General features: G+C 52.7%; 2 protein-coding genes across 3 annotated transcripts; one reads left to right on the forward strand and one right to left on the reverse strand.

Moving 5' to 3' along the window:
• The first annotated feature begins 1,792 nt into the window (after positions 1-1,792).
• Positions 1,793-18,119, forward strand: VPS33A (VPS33A core subunit of CORVET and HOPS complexes). 2 transcript variants are annotated; one of them, XM_032970341.2, is made up of 13 exons: positions 1,793-1,928; positions 8,476-8,541; positions 9,442-9,578; positions 10,491-10,677; positions 11,375-11,491; positions 12,020-12,194; positions 12,608-12,804; positions 13,442-13,568; positions 13,927-13,994; positions 14,358-14,495; positions 14,967-15,104; positions 15,983-16,151; positions 16,487-18,119. In XM_032970341.2, exons 3-13 carry the CDS (start codon positions 9,460-9,462, stop codon positions 16,687-16,689), a joined length of 1,638 nt encoding a protein of 545 aa, XP_032826232.1. In that variant the 5' UTR covers positions 1,793-1,928; positions 8,476-8,541; positions 9,442-9,459; the 3' UTR covers positions 16,690-18,119. The 2 variants fall into 2 exon arrangements, with proteins under 2 accessions (XP_032826232.1, XP_032826231.1); XM_032970340.2 differs by lacking the exon at positions 1,793-1,928 and adding an exon at positions 2,461-2,625.
• NDUFA2 (NADH:ubiquinone oxidoreductase subunit A2) lies at positions 17,913-19,989 on the reverse strand. Its single transcript, XM_032970343.2, has 3 exons — positions 19,802-19,989; positions 19,318-19,424; positions 17,913-18,624 (listed from the first exon to the last, which is right to left on the reverse strand). The coding sequence occupies exons 1-3, from the start codon at positions 19,894-19,896 to the stop codon at positions 18,533-18,535; spliced, it is 294 nt and encodes a 97-aa protein (XP_032826234.1). The 5' UTR covers positions 19,897-19,989; the 3' UTR covers positions 17,913-18,532.
• Positions 19,990-20,256: the final 267 nt, after the last annotated feature.

Here is a 20,256-nt window from a genome sequence, read left to right on the forward strand (position 1 = left end):
GGCCCAGAGGTTAGTGCTTCTGCTTCAACGAACGAGGCTGGAAAATGTTGGTCCCCGAAGGTCGGATAGGTTGATGGACCTGAGCATTAAACTTGTAATTTTTGGGGGCAAATTTTGAGATAACCGCCATTCACCACGAAGTTGGTGGCGACGTCACCACGGCGCTGGTGCCAGGCTAGGTGCACCTAGAGAGCACGTCGATTCATATACAGTACCGCACATACGGATATTACCGTAATCTAATTACAAGGTGCGCAATTTCACTCTCTATTTAAAATCAAAAGGGGGGGAGGGCGGTGCGTCTTATAATCCGGTTGCTGTGTGTGGGCCTCCCCTAGGTCAACTCAGCCTCAAAATGAGAAACCTGGTACGGTGCGTCGTAAACATCCCCACTGGGGGAGACAAAGGTCGTGGTGGTTACTGGCCACCCCACCCTTCCCCACCCCGTCGTGTGCCGTGCCGAACCTTTGTAGGTGCTAGCAGCACTTGGCACGGCAGTCTGTTACAGGCTGTACAGGGAGGGGGGTGGGGGTTGTTGTCTATGTGAGACCACGTTACAAAATGGTACCTATTTTATTACACGCTTTCAGTTAACTCGCTCTGTCTGTTGTTGTATCCTCAAATCTTGTAACTCAATTGTAACCCACTTCCCAATGTGGTATCGACTGCAAACTTGGTATGCTTATGTCATGCTGATGACAATGCTATATTCTATCATAAAAAAAAATAATCCAAAATCTATATTTTTTAACATTTTTTTTATATTCTTGTTTTTTTTCGGTAAAGTCACGTAGAAGGGAAACAATAAAATAATACGTGACTTTACCGAAAAAAAAACAAGAATATGAATCCCTGCAGTCACTAAAGTTTTAAATCTAAATTATTGTTTATGTTATATGTCTCGGCTTGGGTATAATTGTCCACGCTCAACTCACGTTGGCTGTAATTGGCCACGGTCGTGGTAAACTTCTGGGCCACTTCCTGGAGTCGTGGAGTTCTGCCATGACTAGTACATGTCCTTTTTTCTGGCAAACAAAACTGAAACCTTTTTACAATGATTCATGTCTGCATTAACCACAATACCTATTAACCACAAACCCTATTCTTACATTTTGGTACTGGCAAAGGAGGTCTAATGATGTAGATGCTCACCCCGAGCCCTCATTACTTTGATAGTGGCATTGTCTTTGAGCTGTGTGACGCCTTTTGGCGTCATCTGGTCGAGCACCAATTTGGGTCGAGGCTCAAAAGAAAGCCGTCCCTTGGTGTGGACCAATCAGTTTCAAGGACAATGCATCATATATTATCATAGTATGTTTTTTGTTTGCATTTTGACTGCAGGTATTGTGGTTAATGCAGTAACATGAATCCTTGTAAAAAAAGGTTTCAGTTTTGTTGCCAGAAAAAAAGGGGAAAAACCCTTCTAGATTGGAAGGGAAATATTGAATAGGGAACCCTATTCTCTGAAAAAAAAGATGATTACCACGTGACAAGGGAATCGATTCCACATTAAAGTTCTTAACTTTGTGGGTCGATTCCACGCCTAACACGTGACACGCACGCGTCGATTCCTGACGGTCGATTTGGATATTTTAAACACTGAGACGCAATGCAATCGATTCCAAACGATCTGAATATTTATTTATTTATGCCGGAGGAATCCGATGAGCTGCAAATCTCTTTTTCACATGCGAATGGATTGTACAGGGTGGTCCATATGTCTTGTGACCACCCCCCCCGGACCCTGATTTTTTTGTTCTTTTGCATTTTAATTTCTGTTTTCATTAAAACCTTACTTTTAAAAAATATGACGTTTTAGTGAATTAAATTGGGGGAGGGGTCACAAGACATCTGGACCAACCCTGCACATTTAGTAAGCATCCCGTGTGGACGAGAAAATCCATCACCACCGTCGATTCCATTCCGTCGTAAGTCATTGAGTTGCGGAACGTTCACACGGGCAGCGATTTCGATTCCTGATCGCGCCCATCGATTTTTTTTTAAACCCGCGCCACATTTCGCAGGTGCGAAAATCGATTTAAATTCCTGTGCGGGCGGGGCGGAGCAGGCGGGCGGGGCGAGGTGGTGGGCAGGGCAGGGCGGGGTGGTGGGCGGGCGGGGCGGGGCGAGGTGGTGGGCGGGGTGAAGTGGCGGGCGGGGCGGAGCGGGCAGGCGGGGCAGGCAGGCGGGCGGGCGGGGCGAGGTGGTGGGCGGGGCAAGGTGGTGGGTGGGGCGGGGTGGCGGGCGGGGCGGGCTGCGCGGGGCGGGGTGGCGGGCGGGGCGGGCTGCACGGGGCGGGCGGGGCGAGGTGGTGGGCGGGGCGAGGTGGTGGGCGGGGCGAGGGGGCGGGGCGGGATGCGGGTTTATTATTATTGTAATTACAAAATCTGGGTCGTCGATTTCTTAGACGTGGGGGGGGGGGGTTTCGTGAAAACACAAATCGATTACGATTCGTGCGAGGATTCGATGCGAGGGAATCGATAGCCCAGGGGTTGTCGGGGGTTGCGGCGGGGTGGTGTCACTATGGCGTCTCATCTGGCGGGCGGGAGGCTCAACCTCGGCGTGCTTCGCGAAGCGGCGCGGAGGCGGCTGCTGCAGATCCTCGACAAACTCTCGGGGAGCAAGGCGAGAGGGGCACCATCCTTCCTTCCTCCCCCACCCACTCCTCTCTTAACTCTTCCTCCCGTTCGTTCAGAGGGAGCGCGAGAGGGGCGCGATGGGAGTCGTCGTTGGGTGCGATGTTGTCACGCCTGTGTGTGGGTGGGTGGTGGGGGGGGATGTTGTCACGCCTGTGTGTGTGTGGGTGGGTGGTGGGGGGATGTTGTCACGCCTGTGTGTGTGTGGGTGGTGGGGGGATGTTGTCACGCCTGTGTGTGGGTGGGTGGAGGTGGTGGGGGGATGTTGTCACGCCTGTGTGTGTGTGGGTGGTGGGGGGATGTTGTCACGCCTGTGTGTGGGTGGAGGTGGTGGGGGGATGTTGTCACGCCTGTGTGTGGGTGGAGGTGGTGGGGGGATGTTGTCACGCCTGTGTGTGGGTGGAGGTGGGGGGGGGGATGTTGTCACGCCTGTGTGTGTGTGGGTGGAGGTGGTGGGGGGATGTTGTCACGCCTGTGTGTGTGTGGGTGGGTGGTGGGGGGGGATGTTGTCACGCCTGTGTGTGTGGGTGGGTGGTGGGGGGGATGTTGTCACGCCTGTGTGTGTGGGTGGGTGGTGGGGGGGATGTTGTCACGCCTCTGTGTGTGTGTGGATGGGTGGTGGGGGGATGTTGTCACACCTGTGTGTGTGTGGGTGGGTGGTGGGGGGGGATGTTGTCACGCCTGTGTGTGGGTGGAGGTGGTGGGGGGGGATGTTGTCACGCCTGTGTGTGTGTGGGTGGGTGGAGGTGGGGGGGATGTTGTCACACCTGTGTGTGGGTGGGTGGAGGTGGGGGGGGGATGTTGTCACGCGTGTGGGTGGGTGGAGGTGGGGGGGGATGTTGTCACGCCTGTGTGTGGGTGGAGGTGGGGGGGATGTTGTCACGCGTGTGGGTGGAGGTGGGGGGGGGATGTTGTCACGCCTGTGTGTGGGTGGAGGTGGGGGGGGATGTTGTCACGCGTGTGGGTGGGTGGAGGTGGGGGGGGGATGTTGTCACGCCTGTGTGTGGGTGGAGGTGGGGGGGGATGTTGTCACGCCTGTGTGTGTGTGGAGGTGGGGGGGGGGTGTTGTCACGCCTGTGTGTGGGTGGAGGTGGGGGGGGATGTTGTCACGCCTGTGTGTGTGTGGAGGTGGGGGGGGGGTGTTGTCACGCCTGTGTGTGGGTGGAGGTGGGGGGGGGATGTTGTCACGCCTGTGTGTGGGTGGAGGTGGGGGGGGATATTGTCACGCCTGTGTGTGGGTGGAGGTGGGGGGGGGGTGTTGTCACGCCTGTGTGTGGGTGGGTGGAGGTGGGGGGGGATGTTGTCACGCCTGTGTGTGGGTGGAGGTGGGGGGGATGTTGTCACGTGTGTGTGTGTGTGGAGGTGGGGGGGGGATGTTGTCACACCTGTGTGTGGGTGGGTGGAGGTGGGGGGATGTTGTCACGCCTGTGTGTGGGTGGAGGTGGGGGGATGTTGTCACGCGTGTGGGTGGGTGGAGGTGGTGGGGGGATGTTGTCACACCTGTGTGTGTGGGTGGGTGGTGGGGGATGTTGTCACGCCTGTGTGTGTGTGTGGGTGGTGGGGGGATGTTGTCACGCCTGTGTGTGGGGGGGTGGAGGTGGGGGGGATGTTGTCACGTCTGTGTGTGGGGGGGTGGAGGTGGGGGGGATGTTGTCACGCCTGTGTGTGGGTGGAGGTGGGGGGGGATGTTGTCACGCCTGTGTGTGTGTGGGTGGAGGTGGGGGGGGATGTCACGACTGTGTGTGTGGGTGGAGGTGGTGGGGGATGTTGTCACGCCTGTGTGTGGGTGGAGGTGGTGGGGGGATGTTGTCACGCGTGTGGGTGGGTGGAGGTGGGGGGGGATGTTGTCACGCCTGTGTGTGGAGGTGGTGGGGGATGTTGTCACACCTGTGTGTGGGTGGAGGTGGGGGGGATGTTGTCACGTGTGTGTGTGGAGGTGGGGGGGGGGATGTTGTCACGCCTGTGTGTGGGTGGGTGGAGGTGGGGGGATGTTGTCACGCCTGTGTGTGGGTGGAGGTGGGGGGATGTTGTCACGCGTGTGGGTGGGTGGAGGTGGGGGGGGATGTTGTCACACCTGTGTGTGTGGGTGGGTGGTGGGGGGATGTTGTCACGCCTGTGTGTGTGTGGGTGGGTGGTGGGGGGATGTTGTCACGCCTGTGTGTGGGGGGGTGGAGGTGGGGGGGATGTTGTCACGCCTGTGTGTGGGGGGGTGGAGGTGGGGGGGATGTTGTCACGCCTGTGTGTGGGTGGAGGTGGGGGGGGGATGTTGTCACGCCTGTGTGTGGGTGGAGGTGGGGGGGGGATGTTGTCACGTCTGTGTGTGTGGTTGGAGGTGGGGGGGGATGTTGTCACGCCTGTGTGTGGGGGGGTGGAGGTGGGGGAGATGTTGTCACGTCTGTGTGTGGGGGGGTGGAGGTGGGGGGGATGTTGTCACGCCTGTGTGTGGGTGGAGGTGGGGGGGGGATGTTGTCACGCCTGTGTGTGTGTGGGTGGAGGTGGGGGGGGATGTTGTCACGCCTGTGTGTGTGGGTGGAGGGAGGTGGGGGGGGATGTTGTCACACCTGTGTGTGTGGGTGGTGGGTGGAGGTGGGGGGGGATGTTGTCGATGGTTGTTGCGAGTTGGTGGGTTTGTTGAATTGGTTGTGAAAGATCTGGGGCACGGTCGCCATCGGTGAGCTCCTCCGGCAGGCGAGGCTGCATTGGCTGGGGTCACGTCAGCCCCGCACGCCCCGCACGCCCGGCACGCCCGGCCACCGCGGCGGCTCCTGTTTGGCCGGATAGAGGGGGTCTCAGGCGGGCGCGGGCACGGGCTGGAGACCCGCGATGGGAGTTGATAGGGGCACGGGAGGACGTGGAGCTGAGTAGACTTGTCCGTGATCGGTACCAGCGGTGTCACGATCGGACTCTGTGGAGGGGAGGCTCGTGAAGGACGCTGCTGGGCAGTTGGAGGCAGTCGCCCTCCAACAACAACAACGGAGGGGCAAGAGGAGCGACGCTCACAACAACGAGCGGAGCGCCGGGCGGCTAAAACGCAGCAATTTGGCACAGTAGGGGGGAACGGGGTGGTGGTGGTGCATCTCCCTGTCAACTCAGTCAACCCATGGCACCTGCTGGGTCAGTCCCTCCCGCGACCTGTCAGCGTGTCTTGGACACTTTCACGTGGCCTCAAAGTGCACGTGGCCTGGCACAGGCGTACGTGGTGACGTCAACGCCGGTTGTTGTTGTGGGTGGTGGTTGTGATGATGGTTGTTGGTGGGTATGATTGGTACTGGTGAGAGAGGTGAGTCTCGAAGTGATGATTGGCGGTAAGCTGTGGGTGCTGGGGATCCCGATGGTGAGATCGTGACTTGGTGGTTTCGGTTTGAGCGATGGTGGTTGTGGTGAAGTTGATGTTAGTGTGCTTATGGGTTGATGATGGTAGTCGTGGTGGTCGTGTGGGTAATGGAGTGATTGAATCCTGATGATGCGGGGAATTGATGTGGATGGTCGTGGTGATGGTTGTGGTGGCGTGTGATGGTCAGGGTGGGTGATGGCATTCGGGTGCTGATGGTCGGCTAGTGGTGTGGTTGAGGGTTGTGCTTGCCGATGACTGCGGTGTGGGTGATGATGGGGTGACGATGTGCGGATTGAGTCGCACATTTACACGTCACTAGAACTCGCTCAAACCCCTCTCACAAACAAACCCATTTTGACACTAGCAGTATAAATAAAATAATGATTCGCCAGGTGAGAAGTCGAGTGACCTGGGGTCACCAAAATGATAAATAAAAATAAAACAAATTAAATAAAGTAAAGCATTGAATCACATTTAAATCGGGGCAAAAACAGCTGTCACATTGGAAATTGAAAACGCACTTAAATCACTGTGGACTTACACATTTCTTGTAATGTAAATCAGTGCGGCCAGATAATGTTTAGGCTAATTTTAATACACTTAAAATTAAGTGACAGAAACATCAAACAGATATACGGTGACTTGAACTCATGATTAAAACTGCCAAGGATACATTCCATACGCGCCTCTCTATTTCTGAGTGTCTTATTGAATCATCTGGAATGCGCCCAATCGCGGAAGGTAAGTAACCTTTAGCTTGGCGAGCGCTTGGATGGGTGACCCATCATGCATTAGAACAGGCGTTATATAGGCTGCTGTGTGATGCTATGTTGCCAGCGGCGGGCAGTGAAGTAAATTCCACATTCACCAACCCGCGCTGACGAGCCGGGTTCAATACGGTCACAGCGTAAGGAGGGCCTCATTCAGCAGTGGATTTACAAAAGGGCCGTACATGCACACATTGAGGCCACTTCCGTTGTACTGCAACTCTACTGAAGGCATTGAGTCATGAGTCTTTTCGTGATCGTTTTAGGCCGAGTCTATGTAAGGTAGGCCCAAACCATTTCCAGAAGGATGTGGAACGTGTCATCTTTGTTCCCGAAATGGCATACGGTGCAATAACCACACACCCCTTTCCCTATTTCCTGAGTTCCTCAATTCTTTAAACTTTTTTTTAATCTCTTAAAAAATACCGTCTGTTTTCTATTGTATCATGATTGCAATTGCAATGCCAATGAGATTACAGCACTATACAGCCTCTTTTGTCAGTCTTCTGCTGAATGAGGCCCCCTCCCCATGCTGCGCAGGTCATTGGGGGCTATTTGACCATACTTCACACTGGTCAGTGCTACATCACCATGCTGGTTAGTGCGGATTGATGAAAGCTGAGCGCGGAGATGTGGGAACGTACAAGTAGAGCACAATAATTTATTTTGCTACACTGCTGACTATCATGTAGCTCCGGCAGCTTGGTATGCATGGGGGTCGCCCATCCAAGAACTATCCAGACTCAACTCTGAATTTGCTCCCGAGCTTGGGCGAGATCTGGAACGGCATATTACGGGTGATCCGAACACATAGGCTGACGTTACAGACAGTATGTAGTCCTTTGTTGTATGGTCTCTGCCTTAGAAATGTGGAATTTCCTGCCGGTCCCCAGGAGCTCCTATTAGAAACTAATGCTAACTAATGCTTAATTCAGTTTTCAGTTTTCATTTATTTGGTATAGCCCTGTGAGCCATTCGGCTCTTGAATCGGGTGCAACCGCAACAAACAAAAAACGTGAACAAGAAAAACATCTTAAAGTGACTATGTGACCGTGCAAACAGAAAATCCCGGAAAAAACAGCAAAATATTCCTGACAAAACACCAAAATATTCCTGACAAAACACCGTGCACCAACGCTGTGTGCAAAAATCCCAGTGGAATGCAAGTCAAACAAACAACAACCACAAGACAACTTAGATTAAGGCCATCAGTCTAACTCCGTACTACAACAAACAAACATGGCCAAACCATAAAACATATTCGACATCACCAAAATAAAGCCATAAAAGCAATGTAACAGTGATCATAGGAACTGTGACCGAATAAAAAAAAAACGACAAACAACATGTAGCAGTGACTGAGACGACTGCCTCTTTGGATTCGTGGCAATAGAAGCAGTCTTTCTGTCCATAGCCCCCACCTTAAACCCGAATATCTAAACTCTGTTCTTTAAACCCTAGACTTCCACACCTTAACCCTTAAACTCCGAGCCTAAACCCAAGACCCCACATGCCAACTCTTAGCGCTAATTGAAAACTAAAGATACATTGTTTATTAAATACTTCGCGAACTGAAACCCAATGAAAGTCAGTTATAGGATGCAAATATGGTCGATGGTTGGATGAACATCCGTGGGAACAGTCGCCACTTCCAATGATAATTCCTGAGTAAAGGGAGGGTTGTCTATGTCTTGTGCAGCCTCCTTGTTAACCATGTGCTGCTGCTATTTCTCACCAGGCCATCGTGTGGGATGAAAGCCTGACTGGACCTTTTGGCCTCATCGCTGAATACTCACTGCTAAAGGTAACGTTAGTAAATGGTGCCACCCATTCCTTCATCACATCCAGAATAATCTATGATTGCTACTTTCTCTCCCCTAAGGCCTCCGATCTCCAATTGATCCAAAATGCCACTGCCAAACTTATCACCCACACCTGTAAATGAGACGGCATAATTCTGTTACTCCAATCCCTCCACTGGCTCCCAATGCGATCCCCGATTAGTGTCAAGATTTTCTTGTCAAGTATGACGTCCTCTAACGTGCATGTTTAGTGACTAACTCGGAGACGATAAGACTTGGAGGCACTTCTTTATTAACAAGCACCATCGGGGTTAACACTCTTACAAGTAGTCCGTCTATTGTCGGCGACGCTACTCAGCGAGGACAGTTGGGAGGCTGCCTGACTGGTGAAGATGGAGATGACGACAAGAAGGATGGTGAAGACGATGAGAAGAACGGTGACGAAGACTTCAGCAGCACGACGGGGATCCCACTCCACACAACAGACCCGAGGGTCCCCTACGGGGGGCCCCTCTTATACTGTCAGCGTGGCCTCGCTCCGCCCCCGGCCACGCCACCTTTCTAGAACCTACTAGCGGGTTCCTGGTGTGCCCCTTCTGTGACCTTTCCCCTCGATCCCCCTCTCGTGTCTATCCTGGCCTGCTGACGTCAGGACTGCCGTACGCCGCAGGCCCCCTTTCCTGCCAGCGGCCAGCGCTATGCCACTACACGTGTTCATCTTTCTGTCCTTGCGTAATTCCAAGCACGCATCTCGGCATGCTTCTTTGTGTACGTTTGCGCGTTTGTTCCAGTGTCTTTATCACTGACCATGTTTCTCATTGACATTGACGTACTTGCTGGTTGAATGTCCACGATGATGGTAATGTTGATGATGGTAACATAGCCCGGTTCACCCGCGACAGGAGCATGAAGTGGACAAGATGTTTCCTCTGCGGGAGGAACGCCTGCCGCCACTGCCGCCATCTCCTTCCCGACACGTGATCTTCATGCTACGGCCACGCGTGGAGCTCATGCAGGTCGTGGGCACCAGTCTGCTCAAGTAAGTGACGGAAAGCACACACGGTGGCCTCCTCCCGCGAGAGATATCACAGGGTCGGTGTTCCCGACACCCTACGCTGTTGGTGCAGCGTGAGTTGACCTGGCCTCAAAATGAGTACGTGGTGCGGTGTTGTAAACGTCACCATTGGGGAGACAGAGGCAGTCGGGCGTGGTGCTGGCCTCCCACCCCCTCGTGTGCCGCACCGGCCTTCGTAGGTGCTCGCCAATAGCACTTGCCCTAAAAGTCTGTTAAGGCTACACGGGGGGGGGAGGGTCTTTGGAGATGAAGAGCCGACACAAATGGACGTTCCTTCCAGTGGTGGTCCTGGCCAATTGGAGGCCCTAAGTTATAATTACATTTGGCAACCACCACCCCCTTTAAATTGACTAAATCTTAATCCGTTGATATATGAGATATAGAAAAGAGATATGTGTAGTGAGACACAATAAAAGTCGATGTATGTATGTTGAACTTCTTTCACACCATATGTAGCCAACCGTTCTAATCGGAGGTGCGGGGCAAGGAAATATATAAACGTAGTTGGATGAGAAATGAGAGAGACAAACATTCAGGGATGAGACAGATTAATTGTCCTTTTTAATGAAAAGTGTTGCTCTGGTTTTTATTAGGATTTGAATTCGAGCAGCTCATTTTGATTCACCCTATTTTTTTTTTACGGATCCTGGACCCCTTGCACTGCATGGCACCTCTTGATTAGCACGGCCGTGCTATGTACAGTGCAAATGAAGTTCAACATACACACACATTGGCATTTGCTTGGTCTTCTTACGCCGAGCGCCATCACTGACCGCCCTGTGTGTGCCGCCCTGTGTGTGCCGCCCTGTGTGTGCCGCCCTGTGTGTGCCGCCCTGTGTGTGCCGCCCTGTGTGTGCCGCCCTGTGTGTGCCGCAGGGAAGAAGGCTGCTCCCCGGGCAGGGAGTACCACCTGGTGTGCGTGCCGCGCCGCTGCGTACTCTGCGAGCAGCATCTGCAGCAGATGGGCGTCTTCGGCACCTTTGCCACCATCCAGGAATATCCCTTGGACTTCATTCCTTTTGACAGTGACCTCATATCCATGGAGAATGAGTTTGCATTCAGGGTATGGCTCCCCCTGTTTTAAGTGCTGTAGTGTCATTCGTACGAGGCAACATTATTTTTCTGCTCATTGGACATTGAAGTGGTGCTCGTCTTCCGTTTACAGCCCGTCAGATGGTGGTGAAAACCCCACTTTGCAATGACGGGGGCAAGGCTATCTGTCGGACAACCATTGTTGACTTCTCACAAAGTGGTATGCATATGTTCTACCCCGGAGAGCGGGACGATGGGCCGAGTCGACCCCCAACCAAGTAGGATTTGAACTCGCAACCTTCCAACCGTGAACGGCTCGCTCGACTAACTGAGCCAGTGATAAAGTGATGAGATAAAAGATAGGTTTTTGTCATCCAATATCCGTGAAATTTGCTATTCACGAGCATCTCCGGAAGGTAATACTGTAGTCCTGCAGTAGCCTAGAGCAGCACCTGTTTTATACATGCAAGTCGCCCATTTAAGCACTCCCCAGGCTCAACCCTGCTGATGAGATCGGGCACATTCCGGGTGAATCAAGGCCGCAATGCAAAACAGTACCATACAATTTGGTTTAATCCTGTGCTCTATGCAAAAGAACAGATTTATGCAGAGTGCAAGGCCGCTGTCCTTGTTCACTCGTGAGTTTGTGAAAATAAGAATTGCCGATATTGGGATTTGTCCTCATTGGAATGTTTTTTTCTGTTGACAAATAATTTCTTTGCTTTCAGGAATGTCACTTGGAAAATGACTTCACAAGCTTGTTCCACGTTGCAAAAGGACTGATGACCATGCAGTCTCTTTATGGCACCATCCCAAATATCTCCGGAAAGGGAGAATGGGCCAGGGTGAGTACCTTGTGGTTGTTGGTTGATGACCGTTCTGTTATTATGAAGCTTTTTCAATGGGAAAAACCTTTAAACTTACATGTGCGCACGTGAAGCTCGCTGCTACCTATGTATGTTGAACTTCTATCGCACCTTACGTAGCCAACCGTGCTAATCGGCGGTTCTACTCCCCTCTGGAACTCCCTGCCCAGGGAACCCTCTTCACTTTGAAGTCTCCTCAAAATCTTACCCTTCAACCGTGACTCAGGACTCACTTCCTTAATCACTTCCTCTATTTTCCTCACCCTTGCTTCGTCCCTCCCCCATTCTTCCTCTGTAATTGTGCGCTCCGGTCCACTTGTTACATTCGTGGGCTTATTAGCAACATAGACGTTGCTGTCGCTGTGAACGTTCAATGGCAAAAGCTTCCGTTATTTATGAGCAGTTGTGAGCCGCCAAGAATTGACCATGTCGATTGGCGGAAAAAAAACAAGAAGAAATTGTTTTTTTGTAAGGCTTACGTGTTTATTGCGATACGTGACGTCGCAGCGCGTCACCGACATGCTGCTGAGGATGCACCGCGAGATGGCGGGGGTGCAGATGCACATGCCTCCTGCCATCGACACGCTCCTCATCATCGACCGCAGCGTCGACCTGCTCACCCCCATGCTCACCCAGCTCACCTACGAGGGCCTCGTCGATGAAATATACGGCCTTCAGAACAGTGAGTTGACGCCAAATTGCGCGCGGCCCAACTCCGTGCCCGTGTGTAACGTGCGCGGGGGGGGGGGCCCTTGCGTCAGTCCGCTGCTCAGAATCGGAATATTTATACTGGAGGAATCCAATGTTCTGTAAAGTTATTTTTCACAGATGTCCGGATGTCCCTGCTGGTTGACGGGGGGGCTTTCCCGTGCCGTGCGTGAAATACGGTTTTATGACCGTACTTCACCACACTGGTGAGTGCAGATTAGTGCGAAGGCTGAGAGTGTAGATGCGGAGCATAGAAGTTTGACGCACCGCTGTCCACATCACCAATTAATACCCTGGTACACAAGCGGTGGATGTAACGATGTATGGATTCGTTCCTGTGATTTTGTGCTCATTTGAGCAAGAAATCACGTGCTTTTTTCTTTACAGCTTCGGTCAAGCTTCCGCCAGAGAAGTTTCAGCCACGTAAGCAGGATGGCGAAGCTGCCGCAGAGCTGCCCTCGGAGCCCAAGAAGCTGATTTTGAATTCGGCCGAGGAGTTATATGCGGAAATCAGGGATCGAAACTTCAACGCCGTGGGGGAGGTGCTGAGCCGCAAAGCCAGGCTCATCACAGCCCAGTTTGAGGTGCTCCTCTTACCCCCCTCTGCCTTCGCCTGTGCACGTTGTACCGTATTCTCCGGACTCCGGAAAGTCGGATGCAGCCCAAACTCTGGGAGACTGCGGTATTGCTACGGAGATCCGTCTGCCAGAAAGATGATTGTGAAGGTGCTGCTTTAAAGTGGGGAGAAATGTGTTCTGGAAAGATTCTTCTGAAAGGCCGGTGGCGGCTGCCTTCTGTCTTCTGGGTGGTGATGTATTGGCGATGTCTCGCTGTCACTATCCGGGCTCAAAATCTTGCTTTGCATCCGACACCTGATGAGAAAAATGGGGGGCTTTCCAAGTGATGGGGCGCCATGGCGGCGAGATGTTAACTACCTCGCCTGTTGTACAGGAAGCCATGGGTTCAGTCCCGACCCTGACGTCTGTATATATGAGGTTTGCGTGTTCTCCCTGTTGTCACGTAAAGATTTCTCCGGGTCCTCCAGTTTTTCCCTCCACGTTTAGAATGAAGGTGCATTTCGAGTATTTAGCTGCTATACATTTCCACGTAATGAGCCACTTCGTTGAGCTATCACTTGTGTCCAGGTCACTTCTGCAAAAAAAAAAAGAGCTATATAGCTGGCAAAAAAAAAAATTGTTTGACCTGTTGCTGTGTTTGCAGGAAAGGCACCAAGCGAAAACCGTTGGGGAGATAAAGGAATTTGTTTCCAAGCTCCCGCACATGCAAGCTGTGAAGTCGTCCCTCGCCACCCACACGTCCATCGCAGAGCTTGTACAGGAGGTCACGCGTACGTTCTCGTCCGCTGCCTCTTGCAGCTCTTTTTCCACTGCACAACCGAGCAACACCGTGGCCGTGCCCCGAGCAGAAGTCAACCAGCACAAATAGATTTTTTTAATTAGTTCAGTTAAACGGAATGTGAGACTGTGAGGTGGTAGACTAAGTTCAAGAGCTGCTTCATCATGGATGTCGCTTCGACTTTTGACGTCGACTTGACTCGGGATTCTACGTGCGTCGCAGTAGCGAACGAATAATCAATTGTTGAATCGAATTGTGATGGAGAGGATCATTGTGCGCCGAGAAAGAACCCTCGGTGCTTCTGACAATCGTTTACTCCCGCCTCTTGACTTCACGTTTTTCGTCTCCAGATTCAGACACCTTCCTCGACTCATTGGCTGTTGAACAAGAGTTCATCGCCGGCATAGACACCGATAAGGTGAAGTATATTTTAGAATTCATTATTATTTACGCTTGTTTACCCAGGAAAGGCCTCGCTGAGTCTCACGACTGGTTTCGGGAGATTTCTGTCACGTTTTCATGAAAGGCGGAAGGTAGGGGGCACTGTGATTGCTATGTATATTCTAATTGAGTAAGAAGCTGGCAGGACTGGAAGAATGCTGCCTTTACACTGTGTGAGGATCAGGAGGTCCTCTGTGTGGATCAGAGGATCTTGGAGGTGGGCTATGCGATATCCACTTGGGGAGGCCATTCTCGAACAGATTCGCGAGCGTTCAGAATGGATTCTTCGCTAAAATGACAAAAACCCTTGTTTTTTTATCGCTCTGTGGGTGCTTATCAGGCCAACGTTTACATCGAGGAGGGCATTGCACAGAAGCTGCCCTTGATGCGCGTGCTGCGCTTGATGTGCATACAGTCGCTGTGCAACAACGGCCTCAAACCCAAACTGCTGGAATACTATCGGCGCGAGATCATACAGGTGAGCGTGCCACGCATCGGGAAGGCAGAGCTGTCCGTTTTTCCACTGCACGTTGATGATTATGTATGTATGTTGTACTTCTTTGGCACCATACGTAGCCAACCGTGCGAATCGGAGGTGCTGGGGAAGGACAACTAAGCACAAAAAGTAGTTCTGAAGAAATTAGTTTTCGTTCTAGATTTAAAAGTGCGTAGCTCCCAGTGGCCTAATATCAAGGAAGAGCATTCCAGACGGCCGCAGAAGCGCATCTGAAAGCGCGCAATGCAGTGACCATCTTTGTTCGATGATTAGCCAAAAGCTGCTGCGACGATGACCGGAGTTTTAGTGATGGTTTATGCTCCTTGTCGAGATGCTGGTGGTGAATGATGGCAGGAAAATTCAGCACTCGACCGAAATGAATTTAGCCATCCACCGGATTGTACAATATGCAGGCCTTCATCAATCCACTGCTGGATGTGTTGCTCGTGACAGACGTATGGGTTTGAGCACATGCTCACCTTGTTCAACCTGGAGAAAGCCGGCCTGCTGAAGCTGCAGCCGCCAGGACGGAACAACTTCCCTACTCTCCGCAAAACCCTGCGGCTCCACCAAACCGACGTCAACGAAAGGGTGAGTGGGGCGGGTCGTCATCAGCCTTGATCAATCCACTGCTGGATGAAGGCTTCGCCCTCCCCCAAGCCATCGCCACCCCCCACGGCCATGCGATTTAAACATAAGCCTGGCACCGGTACGCGAGCTGACTTCGTTGCTCCATCTTCACGGTGAACGTCCTCTCTGGTGCGTGCTTTCCTTCGGCTACCACCCAGCCGGGTCGTTTGTCCCAATGTGACCTCTTTAACCTACGTATTTCAGAATCGGAAGCTTTATTTATCCTGGAGAAATCCGACGAGCTATGAAGCTCTTTTTTTCACAGATGTCCAGCATGTTCTCCAATCAAATCCCCTTATAAGCGGGGACATGGTATATCCACTTGTGGACACGCTGTTTCGTTTCATGGCCTAGTTTGTGATGCTGGGTGCTGTGCTCTGTGGGGAGCGGTCGTGCAACGGTTAGCGTGCTGCGCTAGCAACACGGTGACTCGAGTTCGATTCCTGTTCACGGCCGACACCAGCGATGATTTATCCGAACCGGTCCCGAGCCTCCCCTCGGTCAACTCGGCCTCAAATGAGAACCTGTTATGGTGTGTAAACATCCCCACTGGGGAGATAAAGGTGGCCGGGTGTGGTGCTGGCCACCCACCTCCTCGTGTACCGTGCCGGCCTTTGTCGGTGCTTGCTATAACAGGACTTGCCCCAACAGTCTGTTAACGCTACATGGGGGGGGGGGGGGACACCTTTGTGTCACTTGTCTGAGACCAGCCGAAATGCGTGCTGCATTACGTTCGTTTGGCTGCGTTAAGGACATTCCGACTCGTATTTGCCCGCACCTTGAAGTGGTAGTGCCCGATTCCAGCCGGGTTGTGGTGGCCGCGCTGTTTCCCGTCGCAGGCCCCCACGGACGTATCCTACGTGTACAGCGGCTACGCGCCGCTCTCCGTCCGACTGGCTCAGCTGAGCACGCGCCCTGGCTGGAGAGTCATCGAGGAGGCCCTGAAGCTGCTTCCGGGGCCCGAGTTCCACGAGAAGCAACCGATTCCAACGGGGCTCGCTCACAAACGTGAGCCGCACAGCGTCCACATGTCTTTGCCCCCTCCTCCTGGCCGACTGATGCCCGTCACGCAGTCTGGTCGCGTAATTTGTAAAAGGCAGGAATCGCTTTACTCCTGAAATTTACACATTGCCCAAAAATGTAAATTTGTAAATTTCATTGCTTGCACCACGGCCCATGCCTTAATGCATACACTACAGCGGTTCTGAGGGCATACGCCAGGCAGACTGCATTGTGTAAATGCGCATGTTCACAATGGTTTCTGCGACAATTGGACAAACTGCATGCGTTAATGCACGTGTACGATGGCTCTGGTGAACGTGTGTGGCGCTGCTGCTGCACAGGCGATACGGGGTCACGCATCACCCTCGTCCTCTTCCTGGGCGGCGTGACGAGCGCCGAGATCTCGGCGATCCGCTTCCTCGGGCAGTCCGAGGACAGCAACACCGATTACGTCATTGGGACCACGAAGCTCATCAACGGGACTTCCTGGCTGCAGTCTCTCGCGGAAAAGCTGGAGCCGATCACCACGTGCCCTGCCAAATGAATAATGCACGCCGCGCTACAATGCCAGACGATTTAAATTTTACCCGAGCCAAGGATGGCTAGCAGTTGAACCTACTCACTGGATGGTAAAAAAGCCATCCGCATCATCAGCCTCAATATAAATCCACTGGTGAATGAACGCCTTTCCAGGCCGTTGCCATTGGTCATAGTCTTGCGATGTATTCACCCAGCACCTGCAAAAGCAAACGAGTGGCGTTCATCGTTCCACCTCCACGGTGGACGTTATTCCTAGGTGTGTTCCCTCCGGTCCAGTGGACATAATCCCCTTTCGAGATGCATCCTACCCAGTTGCTTTGTTTAAGTCAGTATGCCTTGAACCGCGGTGTATGTTCTCTCATCTGTGCGTTCTTGATTGTCTCCATATGCCACTCTAAAAGTGTAGCGCTCATTTCTTTTGCAACTTTTCAGTGAACAATAATGGCTTTTGCGCTAATTTGATGAATTGGTTCCTAGGGTGCATTGGGTTCAAACGCGCGCAGAAAACTACTGTGATATTTGTAAATATAAATCATTTCCATCGGCTCTTAAAATCACGTTTCATGTGCCAATTGTAGCCGAGGATAATGTGTGCAGCTCTGTTATAAAACCAGTGCAGGACGAGGGCCTCCCCATGCCATTCGGGTCAGGAAGGTTATCTGGCCAAACTTTACCGAACTGGTCAATACGGGTTTTGTAGGGTGGGCAGCATTCGACGTTGGCGTATAGTACAATGCGATGAATTTAGCTGCACTGCCCTCATTGCTGAGAGCACAGACCCCTGAGCAGCTTACAACACACTTTTTATGCATGGTGGTCACCCATCAAAGTGCTATCATGGCTCAACACTACTCGGCTTGTGAGATCGAGTACATTCTGGCGGTGGGGATAAAGGGGCAGTAGCGGTTTTGATTGGGGGTGGGGCTGCCATACCAAAGTATTGACTTAAGTTATAACTGGCCTGGTAACCTACAGGTAGCATGTATCCCTTAAGCTTTTAAAACATTTCTAAATACGGCTAAATGTAAAAGCACAGGCTGCTTAGACTTCAAAAGCATTACTCATTCACTTTTTGCCCACAATACATGCCCCATGGTCAGGTTCTGCTGTCAGCCCAGTCTAACAATGTTTGGAAGTGCATGTGGAAAATTGCACTTCGCTCCCTGAGCAAATGTCCCAAGTGTTATGTATATACAGTGATTGAAAATACACAGCCACCACTTACAATAATCACAACCATCATTGTTTATTATTTACAGTCATTTTGAACAATGTTTATATTTTTAAATAGGTTGCGTTTAGAGCAGTAGGATGGATTCATGTCCAATTTGTGGTGCTGGCCACAACATTATCCTGGCTGTCTATATTGGTGCCGTCCATCATCAAATAATTACAATTACCAGTTTGAGCTAGGTTAATAAAGCTACAAATGCCGTCTGCCTCTCAAGTCGTAGTGACGTCACCACGGCACCTGTGGACACATGCTTTTTCGTCTGAAGATTTTATCGTGAACTTTGTCCTTCTAAAACCCCCACAAGCCTGCTACGGCAAAACACCGTATCGATATTTAAGAGTCCCAGGTGTATGCCAATTTGTTGGGTTAATGCTTCATTTGTGTGGGTTGGAAGATCGCTCCCAACACTTGTTAGAAACCTGCGTATACAAGGAATATCCTGCTGACATTTAAACCACGCAGCTCAAACTTCTGTCGAATTATAAGCGTTCAATCATGGGCGATACCATTATGAACGGCCTTGTATTGCCAACCCGGGCCGGGCCATCTAAAAGGCCGTATCGTGGCACCGCGACACGGGCAGCATGCTTCTTTGCTTGGGTCTTCTCGCCGCTTAGACCTTGGCGTTGGCTAGGGCTTCCACCTCCTTGGTGACTTGCTCAGCGCTCAGGTTGTCCAGCAGAACGCTTCGCTCTTGGCCATAGGCTGCGGAGCAGAACATGCACGTAACATCACGCGCATGCAAATATACACTTGGGATAACACTTGTCTCCTTTTCCATTGGTACAACAAAGCCGAGCCAGGTCGTCCCGGGTCAGAAGGCACAGTTTTTTCTCCCCCCCCCACCCCCCTACTGAAAAAGCAAAGCCGCGCCACTTGCATCATGCCAACGTGAGAAATTTTAACGGTGAAACGTTAAACTTTCTCACGGTAATACAGACTGACGTCACAATTAAGAGGCCTTTAGCTCCGCCCCTTGGACGTGTTGTTTCTCGAGAAAATAGCATTAGCGTTGTTCCGTCAACGTACCACGATTTGCTTTCCGGGACGGCAGAGAAAACCGGTGACCGACCCACCCGTGCAACGAGAGCCCAGCGCTGGCTCGGCTCGGACGTGCCAGTGGAAAAGGAGTGTTCGAGTCCAGGGTTTGGCTGGGATGGGGCCCAGCCAACATCGGCATTATGTTGAACTTATTTCGCGCCGTACGTAGCCAACCGTATGAATCGGGAGGATGCAACTCGCCGTGGGCAATTGTAACAATTGTTCGGAGCGGGTCACCGCTGTGTCGCGGTTGAGCCTCCCAGAAATGTGGTAGCTTTCCCCTCTTGGAGAAGAAACGAAGGAGGCCCCTTTGGTTATTTGCGCAGGGCCAAGTGCACGATTCGCGTGTGCCGTTACCGTATCGCGCCCAGAGGCGGGCCGGAACGTCGCGGCATTCCCGCACGAGCACCGGGAGGTTGGGATTCTCCGTCTTGAGCGTCACAAAGCGAGCCTCGATGAACTCCCTGCACACGTGGTGGGGGTTGGGGGGTGGTGGTGGTGAGGCACGGCATCGTGATGTTAGTGCATTGGGCTTGCTCACTGTGATACTGAACACACTGCACCGGTCGACCTCGGGGAAGGCCCAGGGCTGGGTTTAGAACGTCGTCACACTGGCGTTAACTCGGGTCGCCCGCTGCCAACAAGCCCGCTGCAGTCCCCGGTATACACACACACGCAACACAGCCATGCTGGTGTTTGCGCCCTGCTAGCTCCCGCACAAGGACCACGTTACTGATAACACCGAGTCCAGTCGAGGCCTTCTCCCCAACCACTTTACTCGGTCCCTCGCCTCCCTCACAGTCTCCCCGTCCCCCCCCCCCTGTCCCCGTGCGGGCCGCACCTGACCCCGCGGCTCGCCTCTGAGCTCTGGCTCAGGTGCAGACGCAGCTCCCTGAGCGCGGGGGACGCGAATCTGAGACTCGACCGCGCCGCCATCCTCCTTCGTCTCTCTCGGCAAGCTCCTAGCTTCTCCAAGGGCGAATACGGCGGCGGTGGCGGCGATCGATCCGGCGCAATCGCGAATCGTCTACGTCGATTCTCGATTCACACGCGCGACGTTGCCGCGCGATGACGTGAGCACCCGCGCCACGCATCGCCGCGTGCAATTTGTTTTGCGCGGTGACGTCACCGCGTCGCCGCGTACGGTTGCTGCGCGTTGGGCGCGACGACGTCACAACCGAGCCAACGTTTTGCGGCGTGACGACGGTGGTCCCGAGATGCCAAGCTGCCGTTGCGCGATGATTGTCACCGCGCAATGTTTACGCGCTGCCGCCGTTGCGCGATGACGTCACCACG

Source organism: Petromyzon marinus, chromosome 43 (genome assembly GCF_048934315.1).
Source record: "Petromyzon marinus isolate PM22_M1 ecotype Great Lakes invasive population chromosome 43, UKy_Petmar_22M1.pri1.0, whole genome shotgun sequence".
Classification (NCBI taxonomy): Eukaryota; Metazoa; Chordata; class Hyperoartia; order Petromyzontiformes; family Petromyzontidae; genus Petromyzon; species Petromyzon marinus.